Genomic DNA, 15,076 nt, shown 5'->3' with positions numbered 1-15,076 from the left:
ATATATATATATATACATCGAGTTACAAATGTCCTTTAATATTTAATTCGCTCTACCTCGGAATGACATATTCTCATATATGATTAACCAAAGGGGAATTTTTTTTACTCAATAAGAGATGTATATGAATCACGGTAATGTGATATGACTCATTCATATATATTATAATATCAATATATATTATATATATATATAGATATACACTATATATATATTTAGATATATAAGAGAGTATAATTATAATATATATATTTATATAATATATTATTTATATATATATATAATTATATATATATATATATATATATATATATATTATATATAAAATTCAATAATCTGATCTTGCCATTTTTTTAAATCCTAATTCATCAGAGGTATTTCTACCCTTTCATCACTGCTTCTCTCTCTCTCTCTCTCTCTCTCTCTCTCTCTCTCTCTCTCTCTCTCTCTCTCTCTCTCTCTCTCTCTCTCACACACACACACACACAATATCCTGCATTTCTTAATACCGTATATCATTGCATATAATATACTTTGGTGCATCCTCCACGCTAAGAAAACTCGCTGCCTGCAATAGACGGGTGCTTCATAGTCTGAAGAGTAATCTTCAGACCATGGCTGCTTTTTCCTCGCCCGGGAAAAGACTCAGCCACGGGAGATATAGGGTGCTTACACATCAACTCTTGAATCTTACACATCAGCCAATATTTGATACTCCTTCGATTGTACCCTTCAGCACTTCGTGAAATACCTCTCCTCTTTCTTTTCCTTATACTTCGTGTGGTCAAGACTACAGTGCAATGATGAGCACTGTAACTGAATGGAATATACTGCTTGTCTGTGTGGTGTTTTTCCGCTACATGGAACCAGTGGTTATTCAGCAACGGGACCAACGGCTTTACGTGAACTTCTATCACCAGAAATCGAACTCGCGGCCACCGAGGTGGCATGCCAAGACCATACCGATCACGCCACCGAGGCGCTGGAATGGAATATAAAATTTACGCCAAAGGCCAAGCGCTGGGACCTTTGAGGTCATTTAACGCTGAAAGGGAAATTGAGAGTAAAAAGGTTTCAAATGTGTAACAGGAGGAAAACCTCGAAGCAGCTGCGCTATGAAACAATCGTTAGGAGATGGTGGAAGGTAAGATGGAAGAAAGAGAATACAGACGGAAGTACAGTAAAAGGAATGAAAAGTGGTAGCAGCTAGGGACCGAAGGGTCGCTGCAAAGAACCTTAAGTATCCTAGTAATGCCTACAGTGCACCGCCCGCACTGTAAAGGAATCATTACTGTCTTCCTTAAGATAACAACCACTGTCTTGGTTACTTGATCAACGTCAAGTCATGTTATATTATTTAACGATTAACGATACGCAAACGATAATCCAACCCCGAGAAACAATAGTATTTCGAGCCAAATCATGTCCCTAAAAAATAAAAAGAAAAGGCTGCATCTGTATATAAAGTAGGAATGTTACATGTCAATGCAGCCATTAATACTTTGATTATATGTTATATAAGTCTTCCCGATATGTAATATCTATCTCCTGTAATTACATGGCTATCAAATATTCAGGTTTCGTAAACGGATAATTCACGTAAACACAATATTGTTGCATTGTTGTATAATGATGACCAAATTATGAATATGATCAGTATCTATGCAAGAAGGAATAAGACACCAAAGCGATTATAATTCCAGGTCACATTCTTCGATCACAACGACAATATGAATCTTTTACAAAGACAAGATTGTCTTCAGATGATAACAACGCTTCTGTTAAGAAGAAAATTTACTGTATACAATGTCAACATTGTTGTTGTAATTGCTCCAAATATCGTTTCATGTTTGCATATATTGACGCAAGGAAGATAGCTCATTAAACATGGAATCTATAATAATAAAAACCGAGTGGATCTTTCTCGTTTGTCCGCCCCGGTTGGGGGTTGGGTAGGTAGGAAATCGGGAGGGTAGGGGAGACATGACGGGCAGCGCCGGGTTCCGGCGCAGGGCGCGCCCTCAAGCTCGTACCATATATTCCATTTATTCAGTCTAATTATCAAGAGCGTTCTCCGGTAGGGCATTTTTCAGTTCTCTAAGGATTAATACTCAAAATTCACTAGGAAAATTATTCTCTCTCTCTCTCTCTCTCTCTCTCTCTCTCTCTCTCTCTCACACACACACACACACATACACACACACAAACCCACATGAAGCAATATAAGCAGCACTATATTCTTTTAAGCCCTTTTTACGTAATGTAATGATGCATGGTTCTCTCGGAGGGTGAACGAACTTACAAAGCTTCATCAAAAGATTTCAGAGCGCTGTCTATTTACATTCGACTTTACAAAAACGCGTCACTGAGAAATCTTAAAACAAACACTTTTTTCTTTCATTTCCTTTGTAGACATTTTATGCACTTTGAACAAAGGGTCGCCCTGTGAAACAACGCACGAATAATCAGGCTTTCAAAATATTGATGACTTTTTTCCCCACAAAAGCGCCGATGCTCCATCAAACTATCATTCTTGTCCTCTTATGATTCAGGTAAAGAATCTTCAAAATGGCCAGATCGACTTACGTAGAAAGACTAGACGTATCTCCTGTTCGCGTATTCAATTCCTCTCTCAGAAGATTAACTCATGCCCTCCTTCACACATTAGAATTAGGCTATATTATAGAGTTGAGCAGAATATTACAGCAATCTAAAATTGCACGGTAAAATACTTTGGGGTCTAGTACATATTTCTACGTGGATGTGTACAGCACCACGTGAACTAGAGAGAGGTTCATTTGAATATTGCAGCAAGTTTCCGTTATAAATCCACCCCTGTATATAGTACCACCCCTGACTTCCGAGAAACTCTCCGTGCAAGAATATGGATTTCACACAGAGGCAGCCAATATTTCTTGTTATATAAGCAAAATCTTGATAAAAAAAAATTTAGTGGTAATTTATGTTTAACATTGAAAATAATAAAATTAGTTAAATACAGAAAGATATTGCAGCAGACTACATTTGAAAACAATAAGACATCTAACCAGATGACAGATATAGTAAACAACAACCACATTTATATCTCATAAACATTTGGCGTAATATATATATATATATATATATATATATATATATATATATATATATATATATATATATATATATATATATATATATATATATATATATATATATATATATATTATATATATATATATATGAGGCCTACCGATTTCTTCTCTGTCCACTGGGCGCTGGTCGAGAGGACGAAATTATTATCAACTAAAAAATTCCCCGTCCGTTTACATATATGAAAATATATTGATTCCGAGGTAGAGCGAATTAGATACTAAAAGGACATTTGTAGCTCGAATAATTTATATGAATCACGGTGATGTGATAATTTTTCATATATATATAATATATAATATATATATATATATATATATATATATATATATATATCATGCGTGCATCTATATATACGTCGCGTGTACACTTGTGGTGATTTTCCAAACCATTTCCCCTTGGGGCCCCAATCTTACCACCTGCCCTCTCTTCTCTCTCTTCCTCTCTTCTCCCGCCTTGGTCCAACTCCCCACCCCCCTCCGCCCCCTTCTCTTTTTCTCTCTCTCTCTCTCTCCCTCTCGGCCATCCTTTCACAAGGTCCTTTTCACTGCCGCTTTCTTTTGGCCTTTTTCCCATCGCATAGTTGAACCAATTCTCCCTACACCTCTTGCGTCAAGGGTTCGCTTTCAGCTATATAGGCCTATTTATTTTACGTCTAACCCCCGTCGCCCTTCCCCCCTCCATTTAAAGCCCCCCCGAACCCCTGCGGTTCAATTGTGCCATTCCGGTCGTGATTTCACCCTTAAAGTCTGTGGGGTTCGTTTCACCTTCCCTTATTTTATCCTGATTTTTTTTTTTTTTTTTGCTCCATTGTCTCTGTACTTTTTTCTCAGGAAATTTATCCCCCCACCCGCTTTTTCTTTCAGTTCATCAACAATGTCTGATGGGTATATTCATCTGCCTCTCTCTCTCTCTCTCTCTCTCTACACAAGCCTCTTTCTCTCTACGCATGAGCCTCTCTCTCACTCTCTCTTTACACATGAACCTCTCTCTCTCTGCACATGAGCCCCTCTCTCTCTCTCTCTCTCTCTCTCTCTCTCTCTCTCTCTCTCTCTCATCTATCCTTCTATCACCCTTTAACCTAAAAACTCGAATATATCAAAGATGAAACTTCAAAGGCTGCTTATTATAGAGCTATCAAAAGGTACCATGTTCTCTCGTTTTGATCGTTATCAAATTAATTAGTTATTTCAAACTCAAAATAAATTCAAAATGTAGCTCTTTCCTAACGATGCTTGTGTATATTCCTCTTTGTCAAATATGCATTTTTCAATATTAAACCCCTCTCCTGCTAGTTTCCACTCGACTTTCCCCAGTTACACTTACGCAGTGATTACACCCACTAACAATATCATCTATTTCTCTGTCATGCAACTTTGCGTTTATGTCACCTAGCACAGCTACCATTTCCCGTTTTCCAAACCCAGCCAGGCGCAGATTCTATCTCCCAACTTTGGATCATTTCCTTCCCATTTCTTGACCATATATATATACGCCCAATACAACTCTTTATCTTACTCCACTAAATCTTTCCAATACAACTCTTTATCTAGCCCCACTAAATCTTTCCAATACAATCTCCGAATCAATATACAATGAAATCTTTCACCCATCCTTCTGACGGTATGCGATTTCTCCCCATAAGAGGGAGCAGCTCTTCTGATTCTTGCTTAGTCTTTTGTGAAGAAGTTACTATAGTAGATTCACATCAAGCGTGCATCTGATGTCTAGGCCCGTCCCTTACGAACGCTCCTGATTGGTTGTTGATAAGCCAATCGCAGGGCTGGAAACTCTCAGTCTCTCGAGAGTGTGGACATAGGCAGTATGTATGTTCCACCTCTCCTGAGGGATACTTTTGAAACAGGAGAGGTGGAACATACATACATCTTGCCTGTGTGAATTCTACAGAGAGACTGAGAGGTTCCAGCCCTGTGATTGGTTTATCAACAGCCAGTCAGGAACGTCGTAAGGGACGGGCCTAGACATCAGATGCACGCTTGATGTGAATCTACTATAGTCCCCTTTACTTTTTTCAGGCAATGATCTACTATAGTATAGTGATCTTAAATGAGTGTAAAGTAGAGTAACTATACATTACAAGCATTTAAGATTACGAGGACACTGAAATAAAATGACTTCGTGTTATTACTAAGCCCTCAACTATGATGGGAATCAGCTGAAGCTTATACCGCGAGAGATATGGTACAAATATAATATACATATAGACAATATGTATGCACACACATACATACTCATTTCACATACATACACACATAAATAAATAAATATATATATATATATATATGGTAAATAATTTGTTAATTCTGTCTTTGTATTCTGTCGTGTCTCTGATTATAAAAACATTAAGAAAAGGAATTTTGTTGTCTGTTTCCCATTCAACTTTAAATTTAATGCTGGGCACTAATGCGTTTAATTTTGAAAAGAATTCATAAATGGGGCAATTTTAATTAATTCTTTTCACAATTAAACGCATTAGTGCCCAGCTTCAAATTTAAAATTGAATGGAAAACATACACAAAATTCCTTTTCAATATGTATGTATGTATACTATATGTAACTTTATTAGTGCAGTCAGCCAGGTGGATGTACCGTGAGTGACTAGGTGACCACTTTGCTCACATGTGACAGTTTCGTAGATCATCCAAGCATGCCTCCCACCTGTCAACCTAGCTGACATGGTAAAAGAAAAAAAAAAAAAAAATAGGGGGAGGGGGGGCATGGGGCAGGCAGCCTCATCCCTAGACAGTTGCTGACAAGCTAAAAGGATACTATGCCCTGCTGGTGCATCCTTTTTCTAAAAAGGCACTATATATATATATATATATATATATATATATATATATATATATATATATATATATATATATATATATATCTGTTTTACGGGATTAACGTAAAAACATGAACAAAAGACTGTAATTATCATAAAGATAATGGCCCTCATGAAATATTAGGCCTAGAAAACGCCCCTCAAAAACCCTTAAGGACACTAAGAAAGCTCCTAGTGTGTGTGTGCGTTTGTGTTTGGATTTCCAAGCGAGGTAGGATGATTTAGGCTAATTAATCAAAGTTTTCCTGCAGCACCTCCGATAATGCAATGAGCCTCCGTGAATTCCCTGGCCAATAAATGAACTCTTAACAGACGAAAGAATAGAACGCAATATAGGATTTATGCCAAAGGCCAAGCGCTGGGACCTATGAGGTCACTCAGCGCTGAAACTGATAACAATAAAAGGGTTTGAAAAGGTGTAACAGGAGGAAAACCTTTCGGTTACACTATGAAGCAATTGTTAGGAGATGGTGGATAGCAAGATGGAATAAAGATAATATGATAGGAAGTGGTACAGTAAAAGGATGAAAGGGGTTGCAGCTAGGGGCCGAAGGGACGATGCAAAGAGCCTTAAGTAATGCATACGAGGTGTACTGACGACACTAACCCCCTAAGGGGCCAACTCATCACGGGTCTGCATGGGACTAAGGGCTCTTTCTAGAGGCAACTCTGGATGTCTGGTGAACAGCGTAACTCGGTATGTGAGCACGCAAATATTTACAAACGGACTCTATTTATATGTGTAATGCATGTGCAAAAGTGTCATTTCTAATGAATTATATGTTCCGGTATTATCAAAGACTTCGCAAATAAAAGAGACGCCAAGCTTAAATATATTAGTTGAATACTCGTAGACCGATATTTGCTCCTCATAAAAAATGTCCTAATATCTAGGCTTCTCAAGATATCTTTTGACCTACGATGAAGCATTTTTCCACTATCTTTCACTATTAATAAGTGCTGACAGTTTTTTTTTTCTTATTTAATAACCAGACATTGTGTAATGACACCCAGTTTTCATAGACAAGGCCACAAACACAAACCACGATCAAAAGAAACATGTCTTTTTGCACCCTATTCCTAAATTCGAAGCTCAAATAAGTCAGTTTATTGAAGCATTATCAGGTAACTCAAGCAGTGGGAAACACTTCCCACACGAGATCCAAAAAATAAAAAAATAAAAAAATATTATTATTATTAAAAAATATATATATATATATATATATATATATATATATATATATGTATATATATGATACAGCAAATTATATATATATATATATATGTATGCATTATATATATATATATATATATATATATATATATAAAGCTAAGAAATCGGAGATCAAATAATTGAGACTATGGATTTGATGTCCCTCGTCATGAAACCCTTATGTTTAGTTGAAACTGAATTTCAGAACATACCTGAGAGGACGTGACGGTAGTACCAACGTCCATGGCAGTGGCGCCGGCTCGTCCCTCGTCTAACAGGAAGGAAGGAGAAGTGAGCATGGTTCCTGTACTGACAGAGGAAGAAGAATCTGCACTAAGCCAGTGAGTTGCTTGAAGTGCTACTCACGTCCCCTTCCTATTATTCTCTCTCGCTTTCTCTTATTCTTCTTCCACCGTAAGTTTAGTTTTCACAAGTAAAACGTTGCTTATTTCGATATTTGTTTCGTACACTTATCTAATAATAGCTCGGGTAACGATTCACGTTTAAAAGCTTTAAAAACTGATAAAAGAAGGTCATTCCCAAGTTCCTTTCGAGGACTTAAATTTCTGGTATCAAGATGAAGTTCGAAAAATTTAAAAAGCAATGTAGACCAAACTCTCTTTAAACTATCATACAAAACAGCTTTTATGGTTAACGTTTCAGTAACGGAAGTCTAAACGTCTAAAAATCAAGGCACATACGGCGTTTCCTTTCCTGCACTCGGTTGGATCACCGATTCACTGAATACTGATCACTCGCTACTCAAGTTCTCCACGTTAGATCAATCTTGCATCTAGGATAACTTAAATTTTTATGCGATCTACAGACATAATGTAAAAGACTGTCTAGGAACAATACACTTTTCTTCCGGTGTCTTAATTCTGGATTTTAGAATTCCTGTCCCAGTTTCCAGTACGAGAATTTTTCTTGCCCTAAATGGTGTGGTTGTCAACAAACCTGGAAAAAAGAAAGATCAAATTAGGCATAAATTTTCCAATTAAATGTAAATTCATAAAAAAAAAACTACGCAATTGAGTGTTCTGTAAACTGAAACTTACAGCCACGGTCCGGTGGTGGCCTATGTTGTTGGTATTATAGCAGTGCCAGAAGTACGATCATGGCTATCTTTTAACTTAAAATAAAATAAAAACTACTGAGGTTAGAGGGCTGAAATTTGGTATGTTTGATGACTGGAAGGTGGATTATCAACATACCAATTTGCAGTCCTCTAACCTCAGTAATTTTCAAGATCTGAGAGCGGACAGAAAAATTGCAGACGGACAGACATAGCCGTCGCAATAGTTTTCTTTTACAGAAAACTAATAATAACTTTCATGATCAAAGCCTACTTTTTCGGGAGGAGAGGAGTTACTCCACTTAACAATTTTCTTAACACAAACACCAGACTAAAGCTATGCTCCTCCAACGAGTTTCGCTTATCTATTCTAAACCAAGGTCGATAGACCTTGGTCTAAACAATTTGCATCTCTTAATCGTTGCTTACTGTAACGAATTTGCACTATCAAAAGGTTTAACAAATTTTTTTTTAAAAGAATTTCGTGATAAGTTTAGTTTCAGCATTTTATTGGTACACCTCCAGTTGATCTTCATGATTATGGATATCCATAATAACCCAAACAGTTTTCACATTTATCTGAATTCTAAACAATAGACGAGCAATTGCCTGTTCGTACACCAGTACAAAGACGTTTATTTACTTATTATCAGCTTCTGCATATTAGATTATATTACTTCTGAAGTAACTTCATTAGCAATAATACAATCTTTACGATGAAAAGACCGTTAGCTTGTACGGTCCTTGGACTATCCACGCAAAGTATGCACGCTTCAAGAGCCAAAACCAAAAAGGTTTATCATATTACACCACAGAGGAGAGAGAGAGAGAGAGAGAGAGAGAGACGAGAGAGAGAAGAGAGACGATGAGAGGAAGGAGAGAGAGAGAGAGAGAGAGAGTTAAGTCTTTAATTCGTATAGTATCGACAGGAATAGCCCGTAACGACTTTGTATGGCTAAAATCCAGCCAAACAGCATTGTCAATGGTGATTAATGATCAATTGAGTGATTCTTGAAATTTGGGCTTCAGTTCAAGCACTGGGGCACTTTCGGCCATTCAGCGCTTAAGAAAGGCAGGGAGTTCAAGTGGTTGGACAGCGAGAGGTAAGAGATCTAGAAAGTAGCGGAGATGAAGCACATAGAATTCAAGGTGGAAGTGGGAGAAACCCCATACAGTTGCACGAAGATTTAAAACTTGCAGGTGTTGGACAGCAAGACTGAACAAAGGAAGTAGGAGTGGTGGTAAAATAACCGGCTAAGAGGTTATTTTACCACATCCTGAGTGGCTGTTGATAAGCCAGTCAAAGGGCTGGAAACTCCCAGTCTATCTCGAGAGTTCACACGAGTAGGATCTACGTTCCACCTCTCGGTATAAGTCTTTCAGGAAAGGTGGAACATAAATCTTCCTTAAGTGAACTTTCTCTCGAGAGAGGTTCCAGCCCTGTGATTGGCTTATCAACAGCCAATCAGGAGCGTCGTAAGGGACTGGCCTAGACATCAAATGCACGGTTGATGTGAATCTACTATAGTAACGTGCATAGTGAACCACTTGCTGTGCACTGACAGGACTATCCTACGGCGGATGTTGACTAATCCACTTTTTCCGTGTCTGAGGTAACTTCCTTGCTTCAAGGGCCTGTACACGTGTTTACCATAACTTCTTAAGTAAACTAAAGTTTACCATAATTACTGGAGTAAATAACTAGAGTGTGCGATAATTACTTCAGTAAACTAAAGTTTAACATAATTACCCTAAAAATGGTGATGCCCTTTTCATACTTAGAGAGAGAGAGATAGAGAGAGAGAGAGAGAGAGAGAGAGAGAGAGAGAGAATTTTCAGGGAAGCAATGAGAGAAGGATGCAAGGCTTCCATGTTATTATAATAGTAATCGATATTCTCTCTCTCCGTATCTGAACTGAAGAACTACAGACATTATTCCTCTATTCACCTTACAAAGAGTTACAAGGATTAGGATGTCTCAAAGACTTGTTAGTCCATCCGAGGAGACATCGTGTGCTCACTTATCTGTAGGAGCAGGTTTTACTGTGCATTCACAGTGTCCTAATGATTTTGTCTAGCTTTCTTTTGAACTCTTCCATACTGTTGTTGTTTACAACTTCTGGTGGCAGTTTATTCCACGTGTCACATATCTTATCTGTAAAGAAGTTCCCACAATGGGATGTGTTGTATCTCTTCAGTTCTAGTTTCCATCCATTATTTCTTGTCTGGTTTTCGGTTAATGTAAATAGGTTACTGTCTAGTTTAATTATGCCTTTCAGTACTTTAAATGTTTCTATTAGTTGTCCTTGAAATCGTCATGTTTCTAAGCCATACATGTTCAGGCTCTCTAGTCGTCTTCGGTAATCTATTTGCCTGATGGATGGAATTAACTTTGTGGCTCTTGCTTGTACTCCTTTTAATCTTTTTAAGTCTTTTCTTAGTGTTGGTGACCAAAACTGTACTGCATATTCAAGATGGGGTTTATGTTGACGTAGAGCTGCAGCACGGTTTCCTTATTTCTGTATTGAACTGCCTCTTTATGTATCCCACTAGTTTCTGTGCCTCCTTAGTAATAATGACTCTTAGTTACCATATGTTTTCATTCCATGTTGGTTGTTTTCTCTCTCTCGTGTACATACATGCAAACAAATACACATACACACCACACACACACACACACACACACACATATATATATATATATATATATATATATATATATATATATATATATATATATAGAGAGAGAGAGAGAGAGAGAGAGAGGAGAGAGAGAGAGAGAGAGAGAGAGAGAGGGTGGGTAATTCTCTTTCTCTCTCATTTCCGTTAGTTCCCCTGACAGAAATGAAGAGGGTGGGGATGAAATAATCAATTTACTCTCTCTCTCCCTTTTAATCCCCATCGAATTTATCACTCTCTCTCTCTCTCTCTCTCTCCCTGTTTCTCTCGTTTCAGCTTCTTATCCTCAAGACAAAGGAGAAAGTTATTCAAGAAGATAAGGGCCTTGGGGAGCGTCGTATTGCTTGGCCACTCTCAAGAGTCGCATAATGATCTATTTATCCAGGTTTATCAGAGAAGGGCTGCATTAATGCAATTATAACCTAATGGTTCATCTCGGTTGTCGTGTTCGTGGCGACTGGACTGCTGGGGTTTATGTAATAGCATATATTCGTCTTAAATGCATAAGTACACTAAAGGTTTGAGACTGGGATAACAAGCTTCAAGACTGCATATCAGTGATGCCAACCCCTCTAACCCCAGGAGACGAGAAATTACCCAACATTCTGCGGCTATGATAACAAATAAATCTTTAGATTATGTTGATATACAATATCATGAATATTTTTGCCCATATTACCCTACGCATAGGGCAATTACCCTACAGTTGGCAACACTGCTGCATATTCCAGGACAGTCAGACATGCATCCTTATTTCAAGAATAAAATGCTTTAGAACGGTTGTGAAACACTCAATTCTTTTTCAAACTCGCTATCATTGTAGGTTTAAAAGCACATCACCTTTATCAAGCCCTTTTTGATATTACGCTACCAGAGTTCCCAAGTCATTCCTAATGTAAAATACACTTCAAACTACAAAATTTGATTGTATATAACAATACGCTATTCTCTGGACAAGTGCATAACTTTACATTCTTTGTCCAAACTGCTCTTAACATAAATGTCGATTGTCATTAAACATTTTTAATGGGCCAATTACTCTAAACTTCCAAGATGAGGCCGGAAATCATGAATCCCTGTTCCACTATAAGCTGCTAATAATTGTTATGTAACAATCTTCCACCAAACATGGCCTTTCCTGATAACTTAGTACTGATCACTTTCCAGTCCGCTGCTCAGTCCCTCAACAAAATGGACTTACGGGAGTTCGTAGGCTAATCAACACTCTTATAATCAATTGTTTCCAGCATGGAGGATGTATTTGAAAGTGCTTATCTGGTAGTATATGCCTTTGTTTGTTTGTTTGTTTGTATGGTGTTTTTACGTTGCATGGAACCAGTGGTTATTCAGCAACGGGACCAACGGCTTTACGTGACTTCCAAACTTCGTCGAGAGTGAACTTCTATCACCAGAAATACACATCTCTCACTCCTCAATGGAATGGCCGAGAATCGAACCCGCGACCACCGAGGTGGGACGCAAACACCATATCACAATATTTTCCCTGGTACTAGACTGTGAAACAGTGATTAGATATTAACTAACCAAGAAACACGTGTTGTGGAACAGGGGAGAGAGATACATCACCCTTTATTAGTGAATCATACCGGCAGTCTGGCACAAAGATTTTGATTTCTGACCTCCCACTGGAAGTGCAAATTCAACAGTGTGACTTATTGAAACTAGACGCAGCCTGGGAAATTTTTTTTATCCTAATTGACATTTAACTAAGGCCAGCTCAGACGAAGAATTTAGTGCCATGTGACCACTTAAGATGCATATGATTTACACCAACATGAGTGGTGAAAATACTCGGAACACTTAAGCAGCAAATACATATGCTACACAGTGAAGATTTGTTCACGTAGGAAATACACAATAAAATATAAACTGCCCATTGAAACAGACACTGTACCTCCAAACCTACTCTAACCACTGTGCTGCAAGTCTTCATCTCTTTTAATACCCAACCTACTTCACCACACCTTTTTGGATTCCTTCAATTATATTTATCACGATGTTATCCATTTCAGAAATAATCGTTCTTTAAACGACCACTTTCTCGAGTCTACCAGAGTAAACTACATTGTGTAGGTAACGCAAACGATCAGAATCTAAACTAGATTTATATACTTTTGGCATACATGCAAAACAACCGGAAAAACTTGGGCCATTCGGCGCTGAAACGAAAATGGACACTGAAAAGGTTTGGAAGGTGTAACGGGAGGAAAACCAGGCAGTTGCACTATGAATCAACTGTTACGAGAGGGTGGGCAGTAAGATGGAGAAAGAGAATATGAATGGAGGTATAGTAAAAGGAATAAAAGGGGGTTGCAGCTAGGGGTCGAAGGGATGCTACAGGGAACCCTTCAGTTATGCCTACATTGCACCGCATGAGATGCACTGACAGCACTAACCCCCTACGGGAATAGGATCTAAACTTGGCCAAGTTCTTGAAGTTAGACTGAACCTTTTTTTATTTTCATCTTTTATTAGAAAAATATCACATTCGTTACAAAATAGGTAGGATGTTACAAAATATTACAAATTTAAATATACAAAATTTACAGATAAATATGGCTTAGAAAGAATTAGAACTCAAAATCACTGTACTTTTGGCTAAATGGATTTGTATTTTTTTCTTTATCTAAATTTCTTAACAACCACCTGTCATAAAATAGTTTACTTTTCACAAAGGCACACGTTTCTTCTTTTGTGTTTTTGTTTTTCCTACTAATCCAAACCGAATCTGATGAAACCCGCATTGCACTTCATGTGAAATTTCAATCCTATTCTCCTCATGGGGTTAAAGCACTCAAATTCACAATCTGTGTTAGGTCAAATTGTCCACTAACTCATGTGTCATAATGCGGGGTTCCTTGCTTCTATAATGAAGTGGTCTGCATTCTTCTGCTCTGCTACACCGAATAGCCCGGTATATAACTATTAGCTACCCTTCGTCGACGATAGATGCCAAAAAGTTATTACCTTCGATCTAAAATGTACTACATTCTACTACATTTACGCGTGTCTCGTGACCTTGAGGCAATGACAACATTAAAAATTAAAAAAAGATACTCTGGCCTTAAGAAATCGATAAACGCAGATTTTCTGTTCCACAGGGACACCAATAATAGGCCTAGGTCTGGTAGCATTTACCTTATAACACAGTATTTTATCAGTTAATGGATGTCTTATCTTGTCCAGTTAGCACTAAACTACTTAAAGGCAACATGAAATGCCTGTGGTTTGTCACGTTGCAAACATATTCAATGGTCATTTTCCTCTTTATTCATGTTTTAAATGAGAAATTCAATGGCTAAACCATTTGTATTCAGACGCACGATGAGAGAGAGAGAGAGAGAGAGAGAGAGAGAGAGAGAAGAGCTCACGGTTCACATCTGCTAGGCCCTTATCTACCGGCTAATACCCACCCTGCTGTAATTGGGTAGCCAACCATCGTCTGCTAAGGTCAAAGCAAAGGGCATGGGTCTAGCAAAGTTTAGTTCTAAAGGCTTGCTAGGAAATCGGGAGGCATTGTGTAGTAGGTACTACCCTTCTGGCAACAGCAAGTAACACGTCCTGGTTTTATCAAGTCTTTTCCTTTGACTTTATCGGACACTGGTAACCATTTGGAAGGTGGGTCAACTGGTCGTTAAAAGGTCATTCGTGAATCAAGAACTTGACGATTGGTAACTGAGCACTATCAACTACGGTGACATTCTCTCTCTCTCTCTCTCTCTCTCTCTCTCTCTCGTTCTCTCTCTCTCCTCTCTCTCTCTCTATATATATATATATATATATCTCTATATATTATATATATATATATATATTATAATCTATATAATATATATATATATATAATATATATATAGATATAATACATATATATATAGTATAACAATATATAGACAAACAAAATCATATTACAGGAAAAATAACAATCTCTCCGTCTAAAACAGCTACGGTGACTCTCTCTCTCTCTCTCTCTCTATAGGTATATATACTTAGTATATATATATATATATATATATATATAAAATAACAAAATCATATTACAGGAAAAATAACAATCTCTCCGTCTAAAGTACCTGATTACACAATACTTTTAAAAAAAATGACTAGT

At 37.6% G+C, this 15,076-nt stretch overlaps 1 protein-coding gene across 6 annotated transcripts in view; it reads right to left on the bottom strand.

Annotated features, from left to right (window-relative positions):
• Positions 1-15,076, bottom strand: part of LOC135203179 (RING finger protein 44-like) — a 236,892-nt gene that overhangs the window by 221,612 nt on the left and 204 nt on the right. For all 6 annotated transcript variants that reach the window (XR_010311880.1, XM_064232885.1, XM_064232886.1 and 3 more), the window contains exon 2: positions 7,409-8,153. Coding sequence is in view for 5 of the 6 variants with exons in the window: in XM_064232885.1 (XP_064088955.1) it covers positions 7,409-7,495 (87 nt within the window). In the remaining variant the exon portion in view is untranslated. The remainder of the gene's footprint in view (positions 1-7,408; positions 8,154-15,076) is intronic.

Source organism: Macrobrachium nipponense, chromosome 33, assembly GCF_015104395.2.
Source record: "Macrobrachium nipponense isolate FS-2020 chromosome 33, ASM1510439v2, whole genome shotgun sequence".
Lineage (NCBI taxonomy): Eukaryota > Metazoa > Arthropoda > Malacostraca > Decapoda > Palaemonidae > Macrobrachium > Macrobrachium nipponense.
Note: the sequence above shows the minus strand (reverse complement) of the source record. Positions and strands in the feature narration are given on the sequence as shown.